This window comes from Hydra viridissima, unplaced genomic scaffold, assembly GCF_058129835.1.
Source record: "Hydra viridissima isolate aposymbiotic clone 2 unplaced genomic scaffold, HvirCarnegie_v1 scaffold_2, whole genome shotgun sequence".
Taxonomy (NCBI): Eukaryota; Metazoa; Cnidaria; class Hydrozoa; order Anthoathecata; family Hydridae; genus Hydra; species Hydra viridissima.
Window position 1 is genome coordinate 16,889,787 of NW_028324301.1, and position 25,701 is coordinate 16,915,487.

Genomic DNA, 25,701 nt, shown 5'->3' on the forward strand with positions numbered 1-25,701 from the left:
CACTGACTTGCAAAGCTTCTGAAGCTTATGAACTTATGTATTACATTTTCCAACAAAGAAGAGTTAAGACTCAACTTTTGTTTTAAAACCAATTGCGCAGCCAGACGAAAGCAAATATTGGAGATGGAGTGTAGAAAGTGCTTAAAACTCATTTATTTTGTTACTAATACTCATCTCAGATGTTACATCGTCTGGCTGGGAGAATTAGAACCCACTACAAAATTCTATATCAGATTTTTAATCATAAAGTGGAATTGTAACTTGAGCATACAGCTTAAATGCAAACATTCACCTTGGAAATAGATTGTTAAGGCGAAGATACTTTGATAAACATGTTCGTTGTTACATCTTTCTTAGAGCATGTAGAAAACAAGAGAAAAAATACGAAGTCTTTAGTGCACGTGAAACTTTTATTTCTAAATTATTTACATACTTACATACAACATACATACATACATACATACATACATACATACATACATACATACATACATACATACATACATACATACATACATACATACATACATACATACATACATACATACATACATACATACATACATATATACATACATAACATAAATGCATTTTATTACAGTTTTAGACCCCATTTTTGAATTAATATATTCTGTTTTGATGTAAAACCAATACGTTTTCAAAACGAATTACGGCGAAGTTCAAGCTAAGCAATATTTAATACCTCGATGCTAATTAAAACAATCAATACAAAGTACACTTATGTAAATTGTATTTAACTATATAAATGGTCGCAAAATTTTGTATAAACTGTTTGAAACAGTTTTAACAACAAAGGTTTTTTCTACTTTTTTGTTAACAAAAATATTTTAACTATTTCCTCTCTTTTGTTTAACAAATTTTCAGTCAACTTCAGACCGACAAGATTTAAAAATAACCACATTAAGTGCTTAAATGTTACTTTTAAAATGACTTTTCTCATAAACAGAAAGTGTTATTGCTTACAAACAGCTTTTGTTAACTTTATGCAATAACAAAAGAAATTTTTTTTTGTTCGCAGAGAAACATATATAGACATCCACTCAAAAAACTCCAGAAACTCAAACAAACGAAAATTGTATTTATTTAAATAACAGTTCTATGAACAAACTTTTTACAATAAAACTAAAAAATACCAATATATAAATCTAACATGCTAGATACTAGCAAAATATTTAAAATATAAAATTAAAAAAAAAAAAAATTTTTTTTAAGGGCTTAAACTTTTGAACCTGAAAGATTTTAAAACAACGACCTCATTAAAAGTTCTCCATAATACTAATAATTTTAACAACAATAATAATATTAATAATACTGGCGATAACAACAATAGCAAAATTGTTATAAATATGACATTTGTAACAATTTTACAATAACTATAACAATATGATAATTACAATTATTTTTTTTGTTAATACGAACGATATTTAAAATATCGATCATGTTAACAACCAAAAAAATTACCATCATACGCAATTACATTTAGATCTGCATTCGTGAATGCTCTCCTTAAGTTCATATCTTCTCAAAACTTCGTTGTTCTTAGAGTTTTCTTGGGTATCACAAGTATCGGGGATTATACACGGTTTATCCTCTCGAATTAAGTGAATGCGGTAAGAGCAAGATCCAGGTTGGTTCTGAAAGTTTTGTTCGTTCCTCTTATCTTGCAGTTTCGAGTTATCAATAGAACAGCTGCATAACTGTGGTTTTTTAGGACAACACATCAGCTTTGCCTTCTTTTCGCCAGAACTCGTTTCTAAATATGCATCAAAATTAAGTTTTCGTCTTACTCGAGAAGAAATCTTTAAAAGTTTTCTTATAAGAACTTTCTTCGGAGCTGCCGGTGGTAATATCGCTTCGTGAAAAGTCACCTCTGTAGGTAAAGACATGGTATTTTTCAAATATGACCTCTCTGGTGCTTCTTCCAACAATAATTTCCGAATAGAATTAACCCAGAAAGAATGCTAGATATGTCTGAACTTAGGCATGCCCAAAACAAACGAATCAACCAATTAAATGCAAATGTTTGATATAAATCATCATAACAGCCTAAGACGTCATAATCGACAAGTTAATTATTTCAGTTTATTTTGCACAAACTTAAAGCGGTTTTCATTTGCTTGTGTTAACAAGTTATATACACGTTTCAAATATATTCTATGCTTGAAAAGAAATGCAAACAAATCAGAACAACAACCGGATCAGCCTAACGAATAGATTTTAACAAATGTATTAATGGCTAATGCGATAATTACCGTTTACTACGTAATTTTCTTTTTTTTATGTTTTAAAAATTGTTTACTGTGTTGTCAACATTCAAAACACAAATTGCGGGTTGATAAAAAAGTTTCTTTTTACCGATTCGTAGTCGTTTTCATTAACCCGTAAGTTGTATGAATTTTAAAGACGACCTTAATGAAATAAATTCCAGAACAATATAAATAAAAAGCATCTCGTTAAAACTTTCTTTTTTTAGTCAATCACGTTCTTAATCCTGAGTCTGGGTGCAAGATTAAAGTAATTTGATTCAATAAATAAATAGCGGAATTTCGATTGTTTTAAATCTATCCAATACCTTTTTAGTTTCACGAATAAAAAATGCAAATCAAATAAAAAAGATTAAAACTTTACCACCCACTTTTTAAAGAAAAAAAAATTGCAAACAGTGAAGACTTAAAGAGAACAAATATCTTTTTTTACGGTTGCTAGGGTATTCATATCCAAATGGTATTCTTTTATAATTGGAAGGAAAACAAAATATGGGTAAAAGACCTCATGTGGCTTATAGAAACTATATTGAAAACTGGTATATAACTTTTTCTTTCAACCACGGCTCTTGCGAACTATAAAAACAATGAAAATCAATAAAACAAAGAAATCAAGGTAGTTGAAACCGGCAAATATAGATTTGTTTTTTTTGTAATGTTTATGAAATGCATTAACACTGCATAAATTATAACAAAAAGCTTACGCGACAAAATAAAATTTCATTATAATCAACGAATTCCTGCACCAAAAAAAAAAAAAAAAAAAAAAAAAAAAAAAAAATTCTAAATGCATGAATTTTCAAACATACAAAAGGTTTCGAATAACCACTTAGAAAACACTTCATACAAATGAAATTAACATTTTCTATGTATTAAAAAAAAATTATAATATTCTTAATTGTCGAAACACGTGACCTAATATAAAATAACTTATTTTTCATGGATGTAAGTTATCAACTTCGTGGACGATGCTATGCTACCTTTTTTACTCATAAGATTTTTTAAGTTACGAGATCGGTTTCTGATTGCAAATTAGTGGAATTATTAAAACTTTGTTTTCGCTCAAGTTAACTGAGCTCTCTGTTATAGGAATATAATGAATGCCGTTCTGATTTTTAAAATATAATGCTCACACAGGTAAGCATTATATTTGACAATTCAAACCTAAATCTCATAGTTTCCGCGAACATTTCCGATAAAACTTATCATCAAACTCGGCTTTTCATGAAACTATTTTAAGAGTGGAGAATCCTGCTGTACATAGAAGGCATATTAAAAAGAACCATGGGGGGAAAAAAATGATGTTGTTGAGAAAAATGATTGTAGCAGCATTACGTTGTAGTATTTATAGGAATAAAGACACTAAAAGAAAAAAAAAAAAAAAATACACCATTTATTCTTTCAATAAACGTACAACATTTTAAAATTGAAAATGCATTTACATTAATTTACAACATTAAAATAACACATTGAATTCCTCATTTTAACAAAATACAAACAGGTCATGAAATCCATATTTTTTTTTTTAATTTTATTTATTTATTTTTTAAATCTTGATTCTCTGATCTAAACTTTGGATTGCTCACACGTTCAAGTTTAAATGACTGCTAAAGATTCATCTAAAAATAAGGAAAAAGTTTCTAAAAAAAAAAAAAAATTAACCAATGTTTACATATATATATATACACACACGCGCGCACATTACGTGTTGGGACGAATAGGCCTCGCGTTTTGCTGCTCAATACAAGTTTGAATTATTCAACAAAATTAATTCGGATTTAGAAAATCCAGCGTGTGAATTTAAACAAAATTAAATGTTTACATTAAAAGTACTTGTGGCACTCATTTTTGATTGTTAAGTTTATTGTTTTGGTTGGACTAAAGAGTGTTAGAAGGCGGATTTTAATTTTTTGTAACCCTGAATAAAAAGTTCTGTATAAAGGAACTTGTTTCGAAAATCTATACGAATTCTATATCTCAATGGAAATCTGCAAGATTCCTGTAGAATCCCAAATCTATCGAAATTCTACAGAGCTTCTAAAGAAATTTTTGTCCAGCCAAAACTTTCTGTTAGGCGTCAACTTGTTTGCTAAACTTCACAGAAACCTCGCGAAATATTTAGCACTTGTGATTAGCACAAAACAGATTTATACACATGGAACATTTTTAAGTTATTTTTAAAAATAGTTTGGTTGTTTATAATGTTAACACTTTTTAAAGTCTAACGGAGGTTTATGGTAGTCACTAAACCCGAAATTATAAATTATAATACTTATGTATATTCAATTGAAAAGGAGGCAGGATAAGTTTACAAATAAATTCACTTAAATTTTTTATGTAACCAATATCAAGCCTCTCTCACAATTGAAAAAAAAAAAAAAAAAAAAAAAAAAAAAAAAATGCAACCAAAAAGAACAATGCAACCAAAAAGAACTGCAAATATTCACTTCGCATTTTGCATAACAACTCTATCGGAGTACGATCATCTGTAAATTCTTCTGAAAGCTGAACCCCTCAAGATGAAAATATTGATTGAGATATTCGAACGGTTTTATCTCCTTTTAAGCCTTTCTTTATAGCCACCACAAATCAACTTTAATTCAATAAAATGCAGTAACAAACTTTCTTTGCAAAAAAAGAAGTATTATGCACAGCTATGTAAATCATTACTATCCATATATTTTGCAAACCCAAAAAACGTTCTTGATCACTTTTTCTTATCTTTTTCTTCTTTCGATTCTCTTTACATTGATTGCATGTTTAGCAGTTTATATCCTGCAGCTAGTGTGAAATAGACACTGCTTCTTTTTTGGATAAGATGTATAGAGTGTCGGTAAACCTCATTTAAAGCTTTGTTGCTTCATGTTCTCGGATATTGTAAGTACTTCTAAACTTATTCATCATAATTTTGATTGGAGCAGAATAATTGAAAAGGAATCCCGTTTGTTGCTTTACTGGAATTACAGACACCAATTGATATAAAACAACAATAATTGATTGTTACAATCAGCTATTGCTGTTTTTTAATTTATGGTTTACAAAGGACCTCACAATTATTTAAGATAGTATGACATCTTTTTTTTATATACTAAAACCTATTATAATTGTTACATCATGATCTGAAATAAAGTTTTACAAATAAATTTCTCCTTAAACTCAAACAAATTTCTCCTTGTAATTATATTTTTTTAATTTTTAAATTTACTGTAATTCTTTTTTTTTTTTCAAACTTAACCTTAATAATAATAATAACTTTAAAATTATGCTAGAGACGAGGAGACATATTTGGACAGCCAATTTTTTTACAACTTGGTAAATAGACCCTAGGCCTTGTTACACAATTGACTCGCTAAGATATGTTCAAGATTTTATCTCGGTAACTTTATTTTTATTATATGAAAATGCACCATAAAAATTGAGTATTTTTTCGTTATGAATAAGTTAAAAAGTTTTTAACAAAAAATATAAACTTCAAACTAAAATATTGCAATTTAAGTGGTACGTCAAGCTCACTTGTCGCCCTCACTAAGTGTTTTACTATCTAATAGGGAAAAATTGCACAAGACGGAACAATGTTTGTTTGAACTTACCCAGCATATTTATTTTTTTAAGCCACATCCAAAAAAAATGTCATCAATCACATTTACTATTTACTAATTACTATCTTGCTAACAATGTCTGGTTCAACAAAATTACTAAGGTTTTCTCTTTTTTTTTATTATTTGATCATCAAACACACAGAACATCACGTTAGGACACGTTTGGACAACCTTAATCAACTTTGGCTTTGTTTCCTTTCGCTAATTTGTCTTTACTACATATTGTTTCATTTTTGCAATGATGAGAAAAAAATTTGTGCATTTTGAAAATAGAGCGCGAGAAAAAAATTTGGCATGAAAAATTAATGTTAAGACTTCTTGAGACTAACGAAGTAATATATATATATATATATATATATATATATATATATATATATATATATATATATATATATATATATATATATAATTTAAATATTTATTGTCAATTATATATTTAAAAAAAGTTTTAATACTTTCATGCAAATATTAAAAGTATGAATACATAATCATGTGATCATATACTCTTACAGAAAATGAATTCTTTAAAAACGAGTTGTTCCATCTTACAGACTGCTCCATCACATGCAATCTTCCCCTAATTGCGTTTTTTAAACTTGGCAAGTCAATTTTTGTAGAAAAATTTCTGCTGAAGAAACCAATTTTTTAAAATGAGAATAAGCATTAGTGCTGTTTACTAATAGAACTATAATTAGTAAGTATTTTTGTAAATAAAAATTTTGATAACACACAAAAAAAATCATTAGCAATTAAGTAACTATGCAATTATATTTCTAATAAGTAGCACGCAAAATATTTGACTTCGCTCGTATCTTAAGACTAACTTCGACGAGGTTTAAGTGTTCGCTAAAAAGTCTAACGGTAACACTAAACGATGTATGATTTTATATGAACTAGATTTAAAACCTAGTTTATGCAACGTCATAAGCATCTTCTATAATCGAAATTTTGTTGTTACATGGTTTTATGTTTCTTTAACCTAAACTGCATCTTTAGCGAATAGGAGGTATGAAATTATATCAAAACTGAACAATATTTCAATATATCTGGTTAAATATCAATTACAAACTAGGGAATGTCCGGGTCCTGATAGGAACCGAACGAGACCCGACCCGAACGGGTATCGGACACCGATAAAAGCCAAAAATAATTTTACCGGACTCCGATTACGCGAACGGGTATTACCCGATAACGCCGATTTTGTTCAAAAATAATATTTCTAAAAAAGTGGAACATAACCGTAATAACCGCAATAACTATATTTTCACTTGGCCTATAGGCAGTTAAACAAAATTTAATATATTTCCTCATGCTATTCACGCAATCCGGTTGGCAAAATTACTATATCTCATCCTTTATTTGAAAAGCTCGATTCTGATTGGTTGCTACGAAAAATTCAAGGTAAGCCAAAACCAGCAAAAGTAATCGTAAAGCATCATTATGTGAATTCAGAAATGTTTTCTTTCCTTTTCTTGAAATGGTGTTAGAAAGATTATAACTTTAAACTGTTGAAATTAAAATCTGACGTGGGTAAAATTGCAAAACATTTCAAAAATGTTTGCAAGCCAATCAAGTGCTATCATCACAAGGTCCAGGCGAGTTGATATTGAAAACGAAGAAAGTGAACTTGAAAAAAAAAATCCAACACTATCTTCAGATCCAGATGACCTGTCTCCCCGTTAAAGCGAAGCCGAAAAATCAGTTAATACATTACCAATTAGTTTAATTTCTACAAGGATTGCTTAAGGTTGCAAAGAATTCCAAACAAGTTCTCTACCTGGTTGCCAACTACTTGACTCTTGTTACAAATGTGGGTGAAAAATCATTAAAAAATATTAGTAGTAAAAAATTGCAATGTAACTGGCTGTAGTCTACTTTTGTGCAAGTTCCCAATCCAACATTAGACGTGGCAATTATCAGAAGTTACATTTAATGTTGCTAATGATAAATAAGCACTAAAAATGATCTAAAGTAATCCAATCGGAAGTTGCGAATCGTTAAAAGAAATGCGAGTAATTGGGATTAGTTGCGAATAATTCCAAAAATGCAAAAATTTGTAAATATTAGGACACAAACTCAGTAAGAATCGGTTAAAGTATGAATAAGTCTGACTATCTATCCTAAGAAACTAAATTTAGTCTCCAGAATTTGGCCAAGGATCCTGAAGAATCTATCAAAGAGTTCTTGTCAAGTGTGTTCGGAAAAAGTGGGAAAGAAGACTCCGAGATGAACCATTCCCTGTCGACGACAGCCTTCGACACTCACAATTTGGAAGCTTCTCTTTGAGCTTTATCCAGCCAAATAAGCAGAAAAATAAAACAATCAGATTGTAAGGAAAACTTTTTGCCTATGAAAATGATGTTGAGGTAGTTTCTGCATGGAAGGGAAAACCAATGCAGTTCTGGGTGACAAAACGGAACGTCCATCTATTTCTTTCCAAGGCTGCCTTCGCTATTCTGAGTATTCCTGCAAGTTCAGCATCCTCAGAATGCTTGTTCAGTGCTGTCAGCCTGAAAGTCACGAGGGAAGAAATTGCATGGACTCTCTGAAGTTTGAACAACTGCTCTCCATCAAAAGCAACTACTTAGTTTAAGAGAAAAATGCTACTCAAACTCTGCTCAGAAACCAAAAGCTCTTTATCAATTCCAAATGAGGAGTCTGATGATATCTAAAAACCCCCTGTTGATCCAATTAATGTTATGGACATGTATGGTATTGAAGAAGTCAAAGAATTTGTCAAAAACGATTTTTTAAATATTGTTCAAATTTCTTTCAATTTATTGAAAACAAACTCCATAATATTACATCTTCAAAATTTAAATGTTTATTTTGTAATCAGTGTTAAGTAAAAATTCAAAGGTGAAAATGCTATACTTTTCAGCATTTTATTTCTATGATGACTAAGGCAACTTACGTGTTTAGAAAGTTAACTTTTAGTACCAAAACTGCATTTATTTTCATATCATTTAACCTGTTTCATTTACTCATGGTGCTAAATTAACTGTGGACTCAATCTGTTTAATCAAATACTTCTTTAACTAAATCCCAGCTTAAATAGGTTTAATTTAGTGCCTTTTTAAATTTTAGTTTATACATTTCACAGAAATGTATAAACTAAAATGTATAATCCAGAGATGCTCAAATTACCGCAAGCAATAAATTGTTGCAAATTTTTGTGACTTTTAACCATTTTTGCAAATTTATCGGCTTCGGTTCCTTAGCTATCGGTGCTCTTTAACCAGTTCGATCCTTGTTTCGGGTTATCGGGTATTTAACGGGTCTATACCCGAACGAGTTCAGGACCAGAAAAATTTTTTTGAAATTTGACCCAATGACATTCCTTACTACAAACTAACATTTGGCATTCCAATCAGTTCCAAAAAAATAGATTTGTGTTTTCTTAGAGTTAAAATAGTAAAAATCCCGTTTGGAGGTACCTGCATATCTACCGTCCGTTGCATCCACAAAATATGGAAAGATCCATTATCTTTAATAGTACTTTTTCTCACTTATTGGGTATGTGAAGGAATGGGTATGTCATGCAAATTAATTCACGCTTTTTATGCGTGTCGGGTTTTATAGCTTGCTTTAATCGTAGATTGAGCATCTCCCGTAGCAAGGTAACAAAGCGTTAAAAATTTCCTGAAAAAAGATTTTTCAGTAATAAAAGAAACTTTCCTTTTTTTTAAACAATTTTTGAAATTTTATACAAAACTTAATCTTTTCTACTAGTTTTGTTTATCTTGTAGACATTAACGAGAGGCAAACTAACTCGTAAAGTTGCAACAAAAAAAAAACAAAACGAACAAATAAACAAACAAACCATCAGCGAAATAGTTCACCTCGTACAATTAACTGACCTATATCTGAGCGCATCATATTTTTTTTTTTTAAGAAAAAATTCATGAAGCGTCACATGAATAAATTAGTTATCATATAAAGAGGATATTATTAATCTAGGGTTCGGCCAGATTTAGGCATAGATTGTTTTATAAATTACGTAATCAGAAAAAATTTCAAATCAAAGAAGAAATATACTATATAAGCAAGAAACTATAACAATAATATTCAAGTTAAAACAAAAGCAATACACTGTGCTCTCCTGAGACCGCCAGGGTAAATTTTGGTTTACTCTAATTTTTTTTGTTTAATTATTAATATTGGGTTTAGTTAAGTATTTTAAAATAATTTTTAAAATCTAAACTAACTTTTAAACATATTTTTTTTGCAAAAATAGTTTTTACCTAAAATAACATATGGAGGGGGAGGGGGTAATATGAGAGGGCGGGGATTTTTTTCAAAAATTATAGGGGTATTACACTTCTAAAACAACTTTTGTTACAAAAAATACAACTTTAAAATGAAAAAATGAGATCTTTTATGATAAAATTAAGATAAATTCTAGATTAACAATATAACATCAAGGCAATAAATGTAGCAGTTTAACATGAAATATTGAAATTCCTTATAAAATAATTCAATCATTTCAAAGTTCACAATAATTAAAAATTTTAAAAAATGAGAGAAAAGGACTACTTGAAACTGTTTATACCAAACTCAATCACACTTTTCTTAAGCTGTTTTGCATAATCATTGTGTTCCAAACGACGCTTGTATCGCTTCCATACTTGATAGTGATAGTGGTGAGCACTTTCTCCTGCCTGCTCGGCATATACACCAAGCCCAAACTGACTATGCTGAAGAAAAGGAACAAGATGACATACTAAAATATGAAATTTCCAGCTAATATTTAATTGGTAGTTAAACTTTTCCAGAAGATGAAGCTGCAGATTTTCGAAAGCTTTTTTAAAATCTAAAACTGATTCAGCAATAGAATCTCCAATAAACATGCTAAAACCTTTTGTTTTAATAATTGAAAACTTTCTAAGACAGTTAACTACAGGTTGGAGAAATATCATATTTGGTTATATAGAGGCTGCACTTAAAAGGTCAACTTCTAAATTATCTAATTTATCTAAAAGTCTCTGTGAATTATTACCATCCAAACCAGTTCTGTGGTAACCTCTAAAGATTATATAGTTCGACTTAAGCCACGAATCAAAATCAGGCCACAATGTAATTAATATTTTTACAAACATAGAAGTAATACCAATTAGAATGTGTAACTCTGGTGGAGTAATGAGATATTCCACTAAAGTTTCTTTAGGTTCATCAAGATACACAACTCTAGGAGAAATACAGTTTTTAAATTCCATCATGTGATTCTTTTTACATCCATCTTCAATGAACTTGTTGTAGTTGGTATCAATTGAACCTAAGGTTCTTTTTTTTCTGCTCTCAAGAGTACTTCACACCAGAGAATGCATACTTGCCGCTGTGACTGCTTAAACCAAATAAAGAGTTACCACATTTTAGATCAAATGCTATTGAATATTTTACATCACTCAGAGCTAGTGGTTTCAATAGTTTGCTAAGATTACCATTATGCTCTGAAACATCTTCAACTAAAGCCAAAACCAATGATCTTTTTACACCACAATCATCAAGACTTTCTGAAGTTGTATGTTTACATAGTGGGTCAAAAACATTTATAATGCATTTAAGAAAACCCTGTCCACCATCAATGGAAATCCTAGCAATAGTGCTATAAGGATTCAAACTTCTTTCATTAATCATATAAAGAATTAAATCAGAAGTATCTTTTACAAATACTAAACTACGACTTATCTCTTCATCCCCTGAAATGAATGATTCAGTTTTGACATCATAAAAATCTGAAAATACATTATGCAGCTCCTCTATCTGATTGATATATTAGGTTCTAATATTTTCTTCCCTAAATTTTGTCGCATATGTTTACAAAGTAGGTTAGTCTTTCTTTTACTCAGGTTTAGAGTATTAGAGATTTCCATTTTAGTTTCTAGAGATAACTTTTTAACGGATGTTCTGGTGCATTTATTATCAGGTGGGCCAACAACAAGAAGAAGATTGTTTCCAAAGGTTTTTAAAGGAAACTTGTCTCCAGATTTAATATCGTCTCTTTTCATTTTTATTTTGAGAATTCCAGAAGCAACTTGTTCACTGGATACATTTCCAAGACCTTCAGCCAACATAATTAGGTTTTTTACAGCTTCACTTTTACAGCAAAAGTGAGAAATTCCTTTGCCTAAATAGAAATTTAGGGTAGAAAAAACTCTGATATTATTATATTTGTAAAACATATAAAAATAATACACTAATATTTAATAAGTCTATCATAGACTATGCATTGACTAGCATAGACTCTATGCTAAATTTAAATTACTTTTTTTTTAATAACTGAAGAAATAGTTTTTTAACTAAAATATACAAGTTATACAATATTTTTAATTTGTTTAAGGAAATCATACCTATTGTAGAAAAGCAAGAAGGACATATCTTTTTAACAATTTTATCAACGATATCTTGATTATTTGTTGTGATCTGTTCAGATATTTCACTAATATCAGATGATCTTCTGAGTTTTTGTTTGTTTATTTGAGATATTTTCTCAATCCAATCATTTAATTTTGATGTTTCACCCCTGTTCAATGCATATAAATTTGTCTTGCAAGAATTACAAATGTTTTTTGGACAACACTCTTTTTCTACATCATATTCTCTCCAAATCAAATTTTGAATGTGAAGTTGTAATGCGGGAGTTACTTTAATAAGTTTATGTGATCCTTTTCCAAAGGAAATAAAGCAACATGCACAAATTAGACATTTTTCGTCGGCCATTTTGACAAAAAAATATAAGTTTTATATGATCGCTTTTAACTGTAGTAATTATTTTCATCGGTATTGCAATAATTTGTACCAAATAGAATAGATGATGCAATCATAAAATGACGCAATTTGTTTTAGACATTTTAATTAATTAAATCTAAAATTTCTATGTTTAAAAGTTAGTTTAGATTTTAAAAATTATTTCAAAATACTTTGTTTAATCCATTAATATTAAATAAACAAAAAAATTTAGAGTAAACCAAAATTTACCCTGGCGGTCTCAGGAGTGCACAGTGAATAAAAACAAATAAAAAAATAATAAGTTGTTCACCTTTTTTTTTTTTGTGCAGCTAATTTTTTTTTTTTTGCAGCTAATTTGGAGCTACTTTAAATCTTTTTTTTAATCTTTAACTAAACGTTTTCTTCCTTTTTTTTTTTTTACTTTGATTTTTTTTTTGAATTTCTGCGCTTTTGTTATCCAGTGCTTATTGAGATGTAAGCAAAAAATACTTCTGGATTAAATTTTAAAATTTTGACAGACATTTGAGCCTGTTATCTTGATTTTGTTCATGGAACCATTTTGGGTATATTACCTGTAATTATATTTTTTACTGGAATTATATTTGGATATGGATAAATTCCACAAGCTTGAAAACCAAGTATAATATTTGGGGTAACAGATTCGTTCCGAGCCTGCTTCATCAATCCACAAAAACTTACTTTTGAAACTAGTGTCCCAGGTAAATTACTAATAAAATTTTCACATGCTTTTTTGTATGCTCTCTTGAGTGGGTCAACTGCCATTCAATCACAAGGCTAAAGCCAGTTAGAAGTGTGAGCTAGCAACTCAACAATATGCATTTTGCTCGCCACAGCTGCATCTAATAACTCTAAAAGGTTGTGTGAGTCATGGACATCTAAAATAAGTAATTGAGGTCTGTTAGAACTAATTTTTGGAAAAAATGATTTGGTAAACCAGAGAAATGCAATTCCCTGCTCAGTCTAACAACTATCAGAAACACTCTATGTACTTCCCTCTAATGCATTTTCAATTTGAAAGCTGTAAATTGACCTATTTGTTTTTCATTTAACTATAATATATATATACACACATACACACTTATATATTTATAACAGTTCAAGAATTTTGTAGAAATAAGTCATATTAATAGATATTAAATATATAAAAAAAAATTAACAGATATTACAAAACAGCACAAATAAAATAGGAAGTCTGAAAAACTAAAGTGGAGCGCCTATTATTTTCCATTACCAGCTATTTTGCGGTTTTTCTTGACCACTAAAGAATTAGAGCCCAATGCAACCTTAATCTCATTCTGCCATCTTTAGCATGCAGAGCGAGATTATTGGGTTCGAAAATTTAAATATTGAGATTTTTTTCTTAACTTTTCTTCTTATTCTGTTTTTCGTGATTTTACACCTTGTATTTAAAATTCAAAACTGTATTATTCCTTGAAATCATTGCACACCTCTCCTAATATAAGATAAGGTTTGATAAAAATGTCAACCAAATCCATTATTGGATCCTTTTAACTGCCTATCTAGAGGCTTCAAAGCTGTTTAAAGTAAAATCGTAACGGCTCGTTCTTAGAAAATATTTTAGCTTATAACTTTTTAAAGTTTTTGGCTAGACACAAGTGATACAGAAATGCCAAACTTTAAACTTTCTTGTAAGGATTTAAGATGCATGTACTAAATCAATTCTACTCCTTATTGATTTAAATGCATAATATCAAAAGTTCCAGACATTATTTTTTATAATTAATTGATACTTTTTAAGACAAAACAAATTATATTGTGTATATGTGTAGTTATTTCTGCCAAGAAATAAAGATCTTTACACAATACAAATTTTAACAAACTAATATCTAAAATATTTATGAGATTTTACTGTGAAGTAGATACAAAACATAAGCTTTTTAAGATTATAATCTAGAAAACAGGATGGACTTGCACTTTTGAGACTTCTAGATAGGAAGTAAATAGGATACATATCAGATTTGGTTGATATTTTATCAAAACCTAACTTCAAATCTTTTATAGTAAAGTTGTTTCAACTATTATTTAATTAAGAATCTGGACCACTCTTAAAAATATAGGTGAAATAAAATTCCTACATTTTTTGATTGGTGAAATTATATTTGCATTTGCTTTGCCATTCTCATTTTCACTCCAAATGGTAACAAAGTCATCACTATCATCAGGAAGAATGCTGTTCATTGCATTGATCAAGGCATCTGGAAAATGATCCTCTAACATTAATCGTGAGATTAGAATATTTTGGAAATCTTCAGGGATTGACCAGTAGGCTTGATAAATAGATCTTTTACGTGAAAATCTTAAAAAAAATAATAAATAAAAAACTACCTTATTAAACATCAGCTAAATTTTTTGCAAGGAAAGAAAAAAAAAAACAAACAAATTAAGGACATTTGGAATGACCTTAAATTAAATTATTTTGAAAACTCTTAACAAGAAATTTAACTTTATTAATTATTTATTATTATTTAAATTTATAGTAAACATGAAGTTAAAAACTTGTAAATAAATTTATTATAATGAGACTTTAACCAGAATAGATTTTTTGTTCAAAAACTTTTCAATTTAAACCTTATTTTTCATTTTGCTGATAGAAAATTTATAGTAAAAGTTTATATAATTATCAGTTTTGAATGAGTAAAGATTTGCAAGCAGTAGTTAAAATGTTTCTTCTAAGTATGTTTTTGTCTTAAAAAATAGGAGCTTCATCAACTGATCTGAAAGCATGATGATACACACATCTTTTGGTCTGATCTTGCATCTCACCATTTAAATTCTTTTAAATAAGTTAACATTTATTCTGGGAAAATGGCATTAAACTTAAAATAAAATTTATTACAAATCTTTAATATGACTAACAAAATGGGGAAATTATACCTTGGGTATACAGACTTTATTTTACATATGTGGACCACTTTACCAGCCATGTATAACTTTTGTTGATTCTCAGGATTATAAGGTTTTATATTCAACATATCATCATTATCTTTAAAATAATCAACATATGAAGGCTTTGCAGAATCTGTTCCACACAGTATGCATTGGCAAATGCAACCTCTAAGGATCTTCCACTAAAAAAAATTCATAGTGATGCATTAATGCTCTGAAAGCAAATATGGCTTATGCAATATATATATATATATATATATATATATATATATATATATATATATATATATATATATATATATATATATATATATATAAATATGGCTTATGCAATATATATATATATATATATATATATATATATATATATATATATATATATATATATATATATATATATATATATAAAAGAAGAACAATAAATTTTGTAGAAATAAAATAACAACAATCTTCTAAAGATTTAAATTAACCTTTGGTAAATGGCACATCCTTAGCAGCTCTAAGATGTTATGTTGTAATTCATGGATTGTATGCAAATTTAATCTATTAATATGATAATCATAAAAGAATATTAATCTAAACAAGTGAATCAGTTAAATTAAAAATTTTAATAATAAAATTTATAAAATGATAAAATAATTTTAAATGATAAAAGATTAAATGTAAGATAAAAAAAATAAATTATGGATCTAAAAAATGAAATTAAGTGTATTCACCGAGATATGATATCTTTTCCAAGAACAACGGAATATATGAAATCCCTTGCATAGACTGATGCTTCGTAACTAATAGTTAATTGTATAAATTTAAAGCAACGCAAATAAATTTAGTAAATAGTATCAATTTTACACAATAAAAATTAAAGAAAAAAAATATTCAAAATATAAAATGCAATTGATTGTTTTTAGAAAAAAACCATATTCTTAAACATTCTTCTTTTATTTAATTGAAAGACTAAGTTTTTCAAATATTTTGAGAACCACTTAACTGTTTTGGATAATTTTTTTTATTACTTTAAATGATATATATCTCCCTTTTAAACAATATAACAGAAGTTTGAAAAAAATTGATTGTAAACAAAATGTATTTGCAAATAGAAATAAAAAAATTCATTTTGGACAAGTAGGTTAAAAAAATTGTAATGTTCCAATTAATTTGCTAGCAAAAAAGTATAGAGCTCAAAGGAAAACTGTCAGTTGTATCATCAAATCATGGAGCGAAGGTTAGAAACTAGAAAGAAAGTCAAGAAACCAAGAAAGAGGACTGTCGTATTTAAAACTTGATCAAAAAGTGATTAGGGGGATTGATGTAAATCCAGAATACTCAGGGTATTGAAAAAAAGCTGGTGTTCCCAAGTTATCAATCCAAGAAGTCAAAGAGATAGGACTACAAGACAAACAGAAAGCAGAAATTCCCTGAAAGATCTCAACAGCAATTCAACAAAGGCTAAAAACATGATCAAGACTACTGAAAGAAAAGCTACTGAAAGGAGATTAAAAGTGCATTATAATGGATGATGGAACCTACTGCAAAAGTAACTGTTTGATGCTCCCAGCCCCAAAACTTTATACAATTCCAAAAGTTATGAAGCCTGACATATTGCTAAAGCAATTAAAACTGAAAATCAAATGGTATCAACAAAATGGCATAATTATGTCCTAAAAAATATGAATCCAGCAAATGACCACATTTCCAATTGAAAAAGTTTGTGCAAACATGAAACAGGGCAAAATTGCAGCATCAATCAATTCCACTGAATTTGGTGTGTGGTATCATAAAATTTCACAAAAACTGTTGTCCAAAAGCTCATCTAAGGTGTCTTCACTAAATTGAGAAAATATTATGATCAGCTTGAAGAAATTTTCTTGAAGTTTTACTGTATTTGTAAATAATTTATCAAAAATGATTAGTTGGTTTTCAAAATATTTTAAAAACCCCATGGGTCATTATCATTCCAGACAGGCTATAAAACTATGAAAGTTTCTTAAAACTAATACAATGCAGAACATATAGTTTTGAATAACTTTCTCCTTGTGATCATTTTTTTTTGTTAACTATCAATTAAATCTACTACCTTACCTTACAGCAGATCCTGAAGGGCCATAAGCATAACACACTAGTGATGGGTACTTTGCTTTAAAAAGAAATGCAAGCAATGTAGCTGTACCAGCTCCAAGAGAATGACCAACTATAACAATTTTGTAGTCATTTGAATCTTTATCCTTTAGAAAGAAAATTACTATTTATAAAGTGAGACTCAGTATGAAAATAAGTGATTTATACAATAAAGTGCAATTAAGGTTAAATATTACTTACAGTAATAAAAGTTTGCGCTTTCTCAATCAAACGCTTTTCTTCTATAATAGCTTTAACTTTTACAGCAGCAGATAGAAAACCCTAAATGGTTATTGATTACATATTTGACGAAAAAATCACAATTCATCCTAAATGTTAACTGGCAGACATGATAGATAATGATTTATATACTCCCCATTTGTGCTTCATTAACATCTGTAAGATTCACTTTTTATTAAAGAACTTTCACAGCTATACAGATATAAATGGTCTTTAAAGAGAAAGTAAAAACTACTACAAAAATATGCAGTAAAAAACAAAACAAAACAAAAAAAAATCAATCTAACTTTTTCTTAAACATCTAAAAACTTATTTTTGTGCATTGAGAGATGTGTTTAAGTTTCAAAAAAGTTACCTTGTGAGCAGTCCATTTTGGATCACAATCTGGTATCCTTTCTTCATCTATTGCTAGATCAGTCAAGACATCCTAAGAATAGGAAAACTATAACATTATACTATTGTTGTTGTTTACATATCTATGAATGACACGAGGAGTTTTCTCACTTTCTTTCAGCAAAATTTGAAAAAATGTCACTCTTAATTATGTTGATTATTCTTAATCATATCCTTCAAACATATTAATATTGATTTTGGGAAAAAGTTTTGTGGCATTTTTTCTGATGGCTTCATTTGCAAATATATTTGAAAATACAGATCGCAACAACACTCCTGAGCATAGGTAACAGCTTGAAGACTACAGTTTAAACATTAAAATTTGTGCAGCAGTTAGAAAGTTGCTTGTGTTTAAAAATCAAAAAGCTGATTAAATTCTTGAGAAAGTTTAAAAAGATAAGCATAACAGTGATACTGATATTGGTATGAAGTTAGGGATTGATCTTAAAACTGTTTAAAACCATTTACAGATAAATAAATTATAATTCTTATATCTCCCAACTTGTCACCTGTCTTTATTGCCATGTTTCTTGTTTTCTTCAGGACACATAATGTTATACTTTAAAACAAATATTAAAAATTTTGGGATTTGCCTTTCACTTTACACTTCCCCTCAAGAACACATACCTCATTTCTATGTTCAATTGTTGATTATTTTCTTTTAGAAAAAGAATATTTTTAGTTTTTACTAATTACACTTTTTTTTCTGGACTGCAATTAACCATAAAACATTTTTGTATCTGACAAACAGTTGAGAATTGATCAAAACAATAATAAAAACTTGTCAAAATCTGCTTGTTTTGTCTGTACTATTAAAAGGCTTAAATCAATTATATTGCCCAAATTAACTTGGGGATATTATTTTTCTTATCTGATATTTATAAATTTCTGCTAATAATTATAACTTTTAATATAAATTTAAACAAATGTCTTTTTGCTGATAGGGGGTTATTTCATGATAATCAGCAGAAAAAATAAAAAAAGTGTCACCTAAAATTTTGAATTTCTGTTTTTTACTTATGTTAAGAGCCTATGAAAATTGAGAAAACCTTAAAAATTTAAGTAAAAACTCTTTACAACTCTTGTGATAATGGGCCCTAACATTAAATGCAATATTAAGTAAACCAATTGAGGTATCAACCTGAAACTTGCTACCTAAACAACTTTTAATACAAGGAATTCAAATATCACTCTTAAAATGTTCATAGAACAACATAAATACATGTTAATTGGTTAATAAAAACAAAGTGAAATTTATAATTTAAGGTTTTGACAGTCAAAATAATGATATCAAATTAAAGATTTCTTGTTGCCACTTACCACTTAAAACGAAGATGTTAAACAACATCCATTTACAACTTAAAATTAAGGTATCAAACATCGATTTTAAAGCATTTTCAGCTAAAAAATGTATCTGAACTTTTGAGTAGTAGTGTATATAGACTAAAACCATTTAACTTCATAAAAAAGTATAGGTTCACAGAAAAAAAATACAAAAACAATAACACTCTACCTGAAGAGATAGGGTTCCTCTGCATGAAATCACAATTGACTTTTTAAAATGATCCACAATAACGTTGAATGGGGTTTGAAAAACCTATCTCACAATAAATTTGTATGGTACAAAGTTGACAGTTAACAAAAAACTTGAGAAATTCAAATAAAACTCTGTGTTTAAATAACATTTTTAGAAGAAATAAGAAATATTTGTTTACTAAAGTTTCAGACTGTTTGTTAAAAAAAAGCTTTTACTAAGTTGGAGGAAAAAAAATTTTGAGCAAAAATGTTTTAGGATTTCATCTGTGAAAATCCTGCTACCTTTTAAATGTGAAAATTTTTAAACTTCTTCAATTTTTTTGGAAGAAAAATTCATTGTTCAACCATTAAAAACTAAAAAAATAAAAAAAAAGTGGGGTATATTTTGTAAAAATATCTTTTATTTCAGGGAGACTTTGCTTTTACTTCAATTTTTTACTTCACGCGACCTGAGTGCTTATTTGTTCTAACTCCAATTTTGTAAAAAATCAAAATAACTATAAAGCTGTCAATAAAGCATCAAAATCTTTATATTTTTATTGTTGATTTGTGTAATAATGTGCCGGGTACTTGACAATTAAGAATTCACTTTGTCTTATCTCCACTTTTTTAACTTGTTTTATTATGCTTAATTGTTTTAACTCCAAAACGGCCAATCAAATAAAGCGTTACAAAAAACTTGTTTCCAAACAAGTAAAATTTTTTAATGCTTATTTGTTCTAACAGATTCTAGCCAATCAGGCAGCTTGCTTTTTATAATTTGATGAGCATTTCAAGATGGCAGACTGCGAAACTACACAAAATGTCTTTTTTTGTAATTCAATAACGTAAGTCGAACTGTGATTATTTTGTTTATTTATTTAACAAAATAGTGCTTAAAGAATTTATCTTAAAATAATTAATATAAAATTTGTTTATAATTTGATAATAATTATGTAGAATTTAATATAATCTTACTCAACATTACTCAAGTGGTTTTGTTGCTGTTGTTATTCTGTAAATTAAATTATTGTATTATCTTTTTAGTGAAGACCAAGTAAAGAAAACTCGAAAATGGACAAGAAATACTGATATGTGGAAAAGGAATTGCACAAAGAAAAAAAGAGAATCTGGCCAATCCTATATAAATTCAAGAGGGAAAAAAGTTGAAGAAAGAAAACCTGTTGAAAGTAATTGCTTAAAGTGCAAATTTTCTTGTGAATCAAAAATTTCCCCGGAAAATAGGAAACTTATATTCAAACATTTCTGGAGTTTAGATGACAATAGCAAAAATGCTTTTTATGCTAAATTTACAAAAAGAAATGAAAAAGTAAGAGTTAGAACTGTTTCAGACAATAGCAGAAGAAAGTATTCTTATCAATATTTTATGGAAAATGACATTATTCACAGGGTTTGTAAAAAGTTTTTTTTAGGAGCTCTTTGCATTTCTCAAGCAAGAGTGCATTATTTTCACAACAATTTAATAGATCTACATACAGGAGTTCCAGTTGAAAGAAAAAAAGGAAAGTACATAAAATACAAATTGCCACAAAGATTGTTGGATGAAGTTCGTACTCACATAAATATGTTTCCACATATTGAATCTCATTATTGTAGGAGCACTACCAAAAAAGAATATCTTGAAAATAAGTTGAATTTGTCATTAATGTATGACTTATATACTGAGCATTGCGCAAAAAAAGGAATTCAATATGTTAAGCAACATAAGTATAGAGAAGTGTTTAATACAGAGTTTAATATAGGTTTTTCAAAACCAAAATCAGACTGATATGACTGCTGTGAAGAGAATAAAATGAATATGGAGAAAGCAAATAACAGCTTAGAGTATAAAATACAATTTCAGCATCATATTTTTTTAAAGACAGATTCCTATCAAGAAAGAAAGAGTGACAGAATCCAGAAAAGTTGTTTTATGTTTTGATATGGAAAATGTTATTCAGCTTCCAAGAGCAAATATATCAAATTTTTTTTATAAAAGAAAACTATCACTTTTTAATCTCACTGTTCATAGTTCAATAGAGAACGAAGTTTACTGTTGTGTGTGGAGTGAATATACTGGTGGTAGAACTGCTAATTGTATTGCATCAGCATTGGTAAAGGTTTTAAGGCAATTAGTTTTAGAACATCCAAATGTAACAGAAATCATTCTTTGGTCTGACTCATGTATTTCACAAAATAGAAATTCAATACTTGCTTTTGCTTTAAAAAGCTTTATGCTTGAAAATATACAAATTAAGACAATTACTCAAAAATTTTCAGAAAAAGGTCATTCTCTTGTGCAAGAAGTTGATAATGCTCATAGCTTAATTGAAAAAACTTTAGATAAAAATGAAGTATTTAGCCCAATTAGCTTAATTCGTATATTAAAAACGCTGAGAAGAAAGCCCCAAACCCAAATTCTGCAGATGAGATCATCAGATTTTTTTAACTTTGAAAAATTATCAAAGACTATGAATTTTTTGCAAATACCTTTTCTTTCTGTCAAACAACTAAAATATCATTCAAATATGCCGCATTTTGTAACATACAAGGACTGTCACTCTATCACTGAACCAGAAATATGTGTAAGTATTTTGAAAAAAGGAAGGACATTGCGAGTTGGCGCAAAAACACATTTGCAGGAAATAGTCCCAATCTCTAGTGTTTCATTATTAACATCACCAATTCCTTTAAGCATAGAAAAAACTAAAGATATAAAGTCAATGCTATGTTTTATGCCTGCAATTGACTGTGCTTTTTATGAAACAATCTTAAGATAAAAACTTTTTGTTGTACTAAAACTGATTTTTTTAAAAATAATCTTTGATTTTTACTGAATGCTGAAATTATTTCATATTGTTTCTGTATAGTGTACCTTTTAATATCCACTATCACAATGTAGACAGTGGTAGTGTCATGGTTTTGGGGGTAACCCTTCTTTGGTAATTTCTAAAGAAACGCTTTATTTACTTGAAGAAACAGTTTAAAGCAATAGTCAAATTATGAGTATTGCAAACGTAGTAAAATGCTTCAAAAATGTTATCCTGATTTCTGTTATTGGAGATAGAATAAATAAGCATTGTTTTTTTACAAATATTTTTTTGAAGAATACTATCTCCAAATCAATTCAATTCATTTTAAAAAATATTTTTAGTATAAAAAAATGTTTAAAGTTAATCTGAAGAAATATAATTACTATCTCTTTCAAATAAAGTTAGTTAGAAATTTTAAAGGCGTATATATGTTAAGAAAAATAACTTTAAATCTTTTATCCACATTTTTTCAATGATGCGTTTTTGGGAGTTAGAATAAATAAGCACTCGGGTCGCGTTCAGTGTGAGTGAAGATATACCCAAAAAAGGGATAGAAGGTGTCATTTTTAGTAGTTGAAATTGTTTTTTAGATATTTACTATTGAATTTGCTTATTTAAAAAAAAAACACTTAAACATTATATAGTATCTGTACCTTGCTGGAGTAGTTAACATATACAAAGTTTTCATTGCCTGCGTCCAACGTAACTTTTTGAGCAGCAAAATTACAGAGGCAGCAATTATCTCCAGTAATTGGAGGATGGTGCTCTGGAAGTTTTTGACAACAAGCACAGCACCTGCCAATAGATATATTCTAACTATCTTCTGTTCAATACACCAACTTATATTTATGTGCATTCAAAAACTTTAGAATACTAACAGATAATTTTCTTCACATGAGTTTGGTTTATACTTAAAATTCTAATAAAAATGTTTGTATAAAAAATGTCAAGGAATTTATAAACATTGAAGCATTGTAACTGATCATTAACTTGGTGATCATACAGTTTTCATGTGCATATTGAAATTATAAGTATATAATACAATGATAAAATTTTTTATATAATTTGTGTATATTTTATGTTATGCATTTACATACCTAGATTATGTTATAAAATCTATTTATCTAAAAAATTGTTTAGCTATACCGAACTTTTGACATTAGCTTGCATCCAGGTAAACAGCATATAGGAATGTTGTGAAGAAAGCAATACATTGGCCAACCATAGCATGCTAATGCATACTTGGCAAAGTAAGTAACTTCACTAAGCAAAGACATTTCATCCTATTGATAAAATTATATAAAATAAAAAAATTTGCTGTTAGAAATTCTATTTATCTTCAATAAAACTTCCGTGACAACACCAATTTAAATGCAAAACAATCAAATTTACCAGAAAATATATACCTGATTATTAACATTAAAAGGTGTAGAGTTTGGAGTTCTCTGATGCCTTCGAATTGATTTGCTGGTTCTGCGTTTTCTAGCCTTAAATTATTTGAAAATAGAAACAAAAAACTTTTTAAAAATCATTTTTAACATATAACAGTTTTGATAAAACAAAAAACAGGTCTAGTTTCAAAATAACCTGTTGATAGTCAGAATTTTCTTTTTCAACTTCACTTGCAACAAACACGCTTTCTTCATACTTTTGTTTTTGCCTTAACAATATTAAACCAGCAAGTATATCAGAAGGGACAAGATCAGCATATCTTTGAAAGTAATCAGCAAAAAGCTTTGAAGCAAACATTAAAACATTATCTTTTGATATTTCCTTTTTTGTACAACAAAAAAGAAGTCTGCAACTTTTCATCCAATCTTTTTGATATTTTTCTGAAATTTCTCTTTTACACTGTAATACATCTAAGGAGTTATAATGATTATTCTGCTCTAATTTATACCAAAGATTTCCAGCAGAATCATACGATAGTAGTATCATTGTCAGACATATGAAAACTGTTAAAAAATTGAAAACAACAATAGCTTCAGAAAGCCATTTACTATATGTGTTTTCACATACTTGAATTTTATAAATCACATAGTAGCAACCAACACAAGCACAACAGAATTCCCAAACCAAAACAATAGCCCGACAATAAAGCAATCTAGGTATTGGTTTTCTCTTTACCTCTTCATAAATTGTTCCTCTGCTGCTGACAAAAGCAATTAATACATCATTTATTGCAGAAGCAACCAACACACAAATATAAACTATGAAATATATACGAACAGTTTTGAAACAACTGTGCTCGAAGTCTTTAAGGTTAATTGTATCAACAGTAAAAAAAACAACCACCAATATTAACCTAAGAAAAAATAACAAAAGTTAATCTATCTTTATATTTAAAAGTATGCACATTACACACAAACAACATGTAGGAGTAACTTTTAACTAACCAAATAGTTCGAATGCCAAAAGCTATACTACATGGAATTACCAAATCATCACTACTTAACATCCACCTGCGGTTAAATACTGTTAACCCAGGCATGCTTTATGCAAAAAACAATAACACAATTTAACGAAAACTTTTTTCACTGCAGAAGTAGCCCGCAAGGTCACGTGACTAATGCCTCATTTTAATTTTTAACATCTTGTACTAATTATAATCATAATAAAGAAACCAATCTTTGAGAGAAATAATAAAAAAAATCTTTGCATTATGATCAAAAAGAAAAAAAAATACCTAGAAAACTTTTTTTATAATCTTTTGGTTTTAATAAAACAACTTTTTCTTGTAAGGAAATAATATACTGAACAATCATTTTTAATGCTCAGAAATAGGACTAATTTTTAAGGGCTCCAGTTCTTCGGTTTTCTAAAGAATAAACGTTTAGAAGGTCAGTGTACTCTAGAGTAGTACTCTTAATACCAAGTGTTTTCTGCAAAAACAGAGGCCAATAAACCAATGATGTAATGCACTATATTAGCTACTCCTTTTAACTAGATAGAGCTGAGAACACAATGTTACAAATTTTTACAAAATTTTACCCACTGTAAATTTTTATTGTTTGTTAGTCGATTTTCTCTCCTAATTCCAAAAATGTAACATTTTTTTCTGTATCATCGACCATTTCAAAGTTA

At 28.5% G+C, this 25,701-nt stretch overlaps 1 protein-coding gene and 1 pseudogene across 3 annotated transcripts; both read right to left on the reverse strand.

The window, feature by feature from the left end:
* Nucleotides 1–3,662: 3,662 nt before the first annotated feature.
* On the reverse strand, nucleotides 3,663–25,198 carry LOC145184456 (diacylglycerol lipase-alpha-like). 2 transcript variants are annotated; one of them, XM_090077251.1, is made up of 14 exons: nucleotides 25,014–25,198; nucleotides 24,205–24,922; nucleotides 24,024–24,104; nucleotides 23,764–23,900; nucleotides 23,271–23,412; nucleotides 19,803–19,886; nucleotides 18,252–18,323; nucleotides 17,858–17,938; nucleotides 17,621–17,763; nucleotides 16,258–16,326; nucleotides 16,012–16,084; nucleotides 15,530–15,723; nucleotides 14,731–14,951; nucleotides 3,663–3,904 (listed from the first exon to the last, which is right to left on the reverse strand). In XM_090077251.1, the coding sequence occupies exons 1-14, from the start codon at nucleotides 25,106–25,108 to the stop codon at nucleotides 3,882–3,884; spliced, it is 2,133 nt and encodes a 710-aa protein (XP_089933377.1). In that variant the 5' UTR covers nucleotides 25,109–25,198; the 3' UTR covers nucleotides 3,663–3,881. The 2 variants fall into 2 exon arrangements, with proteins under 2 accessions (XP_089933377.1, XP_089933376.1); XM_090077250.1 differs by lacking the exon at nucleotides 3,663–3,904 and adding an exon at nucleotides 12,924–13,509.
* On the reverse strand, nucleotides 10,246–12,741 carry LOC149892245 (uncharacterized; annotated as a pseudogene). The gene is made up of 2 exons (XR_016449453.1): nucleotides 12,235–12,741; nucleotides 10,246–12,011 (listed from the first exon to the last, which is right to left on the reverse strand). The product of XR_016449453.1 is annotated as an uncharacterized LOC149892245 (transcript).
* Nucleotides 25,199–25,701: the final 503 nt, after the last annotated feature.